Genomic DNA, 4,254 nt, shown 5'->3' with positions numbered 1-4,254 from the left:
CATGTTGGCCAGGTGGGTCTCGAACTCCTGACCTCAAGTGATCCACCTGCCTCAGCCTCCCAAAGTGCTAGGATTACAGGAGTAAGCCACCTTGCCTGGCCACATTAGGCATGTTTTTAATAGATATGTTATATCGTACACTGTGGGATCTGCCCCAGTTTATTAATCGTTCCCCATTGATGGATATTCCCATTAATTTCTTCAGGATTCTTCTCATCACAATGCACCAGGCAGCCACTGCCAATCAATTGGAGTTAGCCTGTAAGGTAAAACCTATTAGTCATGTTACAACCAGTCCAGCTCCTTATGCCACATTCTAGAGAAGAGAACAGACTAGCCCCGAGATCAAAGTGAATCCATGACTTGGGGCAGGATTAGAACTGAATTTTCTTGACTTTCAGCATTTCCCATATCCCATGTTGTGACTCCCTTAGAGTCATCTACCCTGCTTTTCTCCTCTAGAGTAAAAGAACAAATATAGTTCCTCTTCTGTGTGCTACCTCTTCAGATATTCAAAGTCATTTATGCCATTCCCCTTGAGTCTTCTCTTCCCCCGGGGAAATCTCCTCAGTGCCTTCAATTTTTTTTTTCTTAAGGTTTCCAAATCCCTTTGCCATCCTGTGAGCTGTTCCTTCTATCTTCTTTCCCCCCAGGACTGTAGAAATCCCAAGTGTGGCTTCCACATTCATCTTCTGTAGCTATTTATTTATTCACTAAATAAATATTGAGCATTTTTCTATGTATCAGGCACTGTTGTAGGCACTGGCTGATTGTATAGCTTGCATTTTGGTCGGACAAGAGAAGCATAAATAAGATGATACCTGAGGGTGCCAAATTATATAAAAGGAATGAAATAGTGTTAATATAATTGGAGGAGAAACACCTGAGATTGCATGGTCAGGGAAGCTCTCTCTGAGGAAATGACAGTGTGCTGAGACCTGAATTACAAATAGGAGCCAGTCTCTAGTGGAAGAGTATTCCACTGACAAGAAAGAATTTGGTACAAGATGAGGCTGGAGAAGTCACAGGAGTCCTATAGGGCTCTGTAGGCCAAATTAAGAAGTTTGGAATTCGTTTAGATTTTTTTTTTTTTCTGAGACAGAGTCTCGCTCTGTCATCCAGGCAGCAGTGCAGTGGTGCAGTCTTGGCTCACTGCACCCTCTGCCTCCCAGCTTCAAGCAATTCTCGTGCCTCAGCCCCCTCAAGTTGCTGTGATTACAGGCGTGCACTAGCATGCCTGGCTAATTTTTGTATTTTTAGTAGAGATGGAGTTAACACCACTTTGGCCAGGCTGGTCTCAAACTCCTGACCTCAAGTGATCCACCCGCCTTGGCCTCCCAAAGTGCTGGGATTACAGGCGTGAGCCACCACACCTGACCTTGTTTAGATTTTACTTAAGTGCAATGGGAAGTCATTGGAGAATTTTAGGTCAGCGAGGTGACATCTGATTTCCCCTTTAAAAGAAATTGCTGGGCCAGGCACAGTGGCTCAGGCCTGTAATCCCAGCACTTTGGGAGGCTGAGACGGGCGGATCACCTGAGGTCGGGAGTTCAAGACCAGCCTGACCAACATGGAGAAACTCTGTCTCTACTAAAAATACAAAATTAGCCAGGCATGGTGGCACATGCCTGTAATCCCAGCTACTCGGGAGGCTGAGGCAGGAGAATCACTTGAACCCAGGATGCGGTGGTTACGAGATTGTGATGAGCTGTGATCGTACCACTGCACTGCAGCCTAGGCAACAAGAGCAAAAAACTCCGTCTCAAAAAAAAAAAAAAAAAAATTGTTGGATGCTTGTTTAACTTGGAGCAAGATTTCATTTTCCCTCATACCTTTCCTGCTTCATATATCCAAAGGGATTGGCAACCAGGCCAGTTTGCTCTGTTTAAGGGTCTCACAGGGGATCCGTGAGGCAAGTCACAGCTATTGCCTCATGCATCCCACAGTTCTCTTCAGCAAGCACACGGAAGTTCAGAGAGTAATAAGTAGTTCCTTTAGACCTGAGCCCAGTAGGTTCAATGGGTCTTTGTATGAAGTTTTCAGTCCAAGGAGCCTGAGTCCTTTGGCAGCCAAAGGAGGATGGAGCTGAATGTGGTTTGAGGTTAGAGCCAAGGGCATTGGTTGCAAGAGAGACAGATGGAGGAAATGTTGAGTGGAGACCTGGAGCTCAAGACATTTAGAAAAAGGCTTCAGAGTGGTGTCCAGAAACCAGCAAACTGAAAAATAGGTCTGTTGTTTGCCCAGTTGAAGTAACTTCTCTGTAGTTCCTGTCTAAGAGAGGAATTTGGACACTTCCTAGCTGGTGAGTTTTTTACTTTGGTCTGTCCCCTTCCCCTCAGGTTGGCATTTTCTTGGCTCCCAGGAGGAGTCTGAGACAGGCTGGCATCTCTGGAAGTCAGGGGGAATTCCCAACCAGAGAGTTTGGGTTTGGAGCAGCCTTCAGGGAAATTAAGAGGGCAGGGAGTTATTCACCTCAGAGTAGAGGGAAGTAAAATCTGAAAAATCAGAGCTGTACCTTTTCCAGAGTCAGGGAGCTGGGTTCGAGAGGGTGAGATTCCCTCAGCCTGTTGGTAATATTTGAAAAGGCCTCTGACCATGCCCATACCTGATAGATACCCAGCCAGTTACTGATCAGATGACCGGCTGCATACCTGAGATCTCCACCAGCGTCACTACCCCACCATCCATCCTCTACTCAGCATTTTGGGTCTAACTTAAAGTAATTTAAAGAGCCCTTGGCCAGGCACAGTGGCTCACACCTAATCCCAGCACTTTGGGAGGCTGAGGCAGGCAAATCATGAGGTCAGGAGTTCGAGACTAGCCTGACTAACATGGTGAAACCCCATCTCTACTAAAAATACAAAAATTAGCTGGGCATGATGGTACATGCCTGTGATCCCAGCTACTTACTTGGGAGGCTGAGACAGGAGAATCACTTGAACCCTGGGGGCAAAGGTTGCAGTGAGCTGAGATTGCACCACCACACTCCAGCCTGGGCAACAGAACAAGACTCCGTTTCCAAGAGAGAGAGAGAGAGAGAGCACCCTTGGAGTCCTATCAGTAGGTTAGCAGTCACAGTGTCCAGCTCTCAAAGAAGGTGGCCAGAAATGAGCAAGGTCAGAGATATGTCCTGCTTAGTCATGTCACCTTGGGCCAGATTGCCATCAATTCATATCTTTTCTCATAATTTGCAGCCTCCTATTTCCCATTTCTGAAAAATCTTTCCAATTTATTTTTTACATTAAATCCACTTCCTTTGACACTATGATAGCCAGGTGTGAGGGCCAGCATCTCCTTGGTCTCTGGGATAGGCATCTAAATTCCAACAAGCCTTTTCTCTTGATTTGGAGATTTGAGTGAAAGTTGATTTAATATCTGGTGTTGGCTTCATCTTTCTTCTAGGAGCTCAGCAGAGCAAGTACCCTGAAAGAGAAACGCATGAGGCCTTCATGCCTCCTCAACCCACACTCATCAGGCAAGTTTCAGCCCCTTATTTCTGTTTGACCCCTTTGCTTCCTTTTTCAGGAGACTGAAGAGGTGTGGCTGGACCAAGACCTCCCCCCATGTGAGCAGGCTTCCTCCTCCCCCAACAACCGTTGCCACCACGCCCAGAAACGTCCTTAAGCCCTGGCCCTCAGGGGAAAGGTAACAGGAGGCCAGAGCCGGGACCATGTGACGGCGCTGGCCTTTGCCACCGCCGTCCCCCCACCCTGGCCCCAGGCCCGGCACCATGATGTTCCGAGACCAGGTGGGCATCCTCGCTGGCTGGTTCAAGGGCTGGAATGAGTGTGAGCAGACAGTGGCCCTGCTGTCACTTCTGAAACGGGTCACTCGTACCCAGGCCCGCTTCCTGCAGCTCTGCCTAGAGCATTCACTGGCGGACTGCAATGACATCCACCTGCTGGAGTCGGAGGCCAACAGTGCTGGTGAGTCTCCACCCTTCGAGATGGGAACACAGCAGGAGGGAGACCTAGAACAGATGTCATGTGGCTAAGACAACAATGGGGCTAAAAACTGTGGGTTCTAGGCTTGGTGGGTGGGGAATCCGTTACCTCCCAAGTCATCATCATGGGTCTTCTGGGACTGTGTTGCCATGAATCCTCAGGTATGGAATAGAGGACTCATGGGAGAAGGCAACGCCAACTGGAAACTCCCCTTACAGGAAGATCATTTAGAGTGGCTTATGTGGGCTGCTGAAAGGAACAGACTAAAGTCATAATGAAAGGGGGATAGAAGGTGAGCAGTAATCAATTT

At 47.8% G+C, this 4,254-nt stretch overlaps 1 protein-coding gene across 1 annotated transcript in view; it reads left to right on the top strand.

Moving 5' to 3' along the window:
- The window catches only part of SAMD4B (sterile alpha motif domain containing 4B), a 46,326-nt gene that overhangs the window by 11,973 nt on the left and 30,099 nt on the right, over positions 1 to 4,254 (top strand). Inside the window, exon 2 of the mRNA XM_017503039.2 lies at positions 3,526 to 3,926. Coding sequence (XP_017358528.1) covers positions 3,731 to 3,926 — 196 coding nt within the window. The 5' untranslated portion in view covers positions 3,526 to 3,730. The remainder of the gene's footprint in view (positions 1 to 3,525; positions 3,927 to 4,254) is intronic.

This window comes from Cebus imitator, unplaced genomic scaffold, assembly GCF_001604975.1.
Source record: "Cebus imitator isolate Cc_AM_T3 unplaced genomic scaffold, Cebus_imitator-1.0 Scaffold306, whole genome shotgun sequence".
Lineage (NCBI taxonomy): Eukaryota > Metazoa > Chordata > Mammalia > Primates > Cebidae > Cebus > Cebus imitator.
This window is presented reverse-complemented; position numbering and strand designations above follow the sequence as displayed.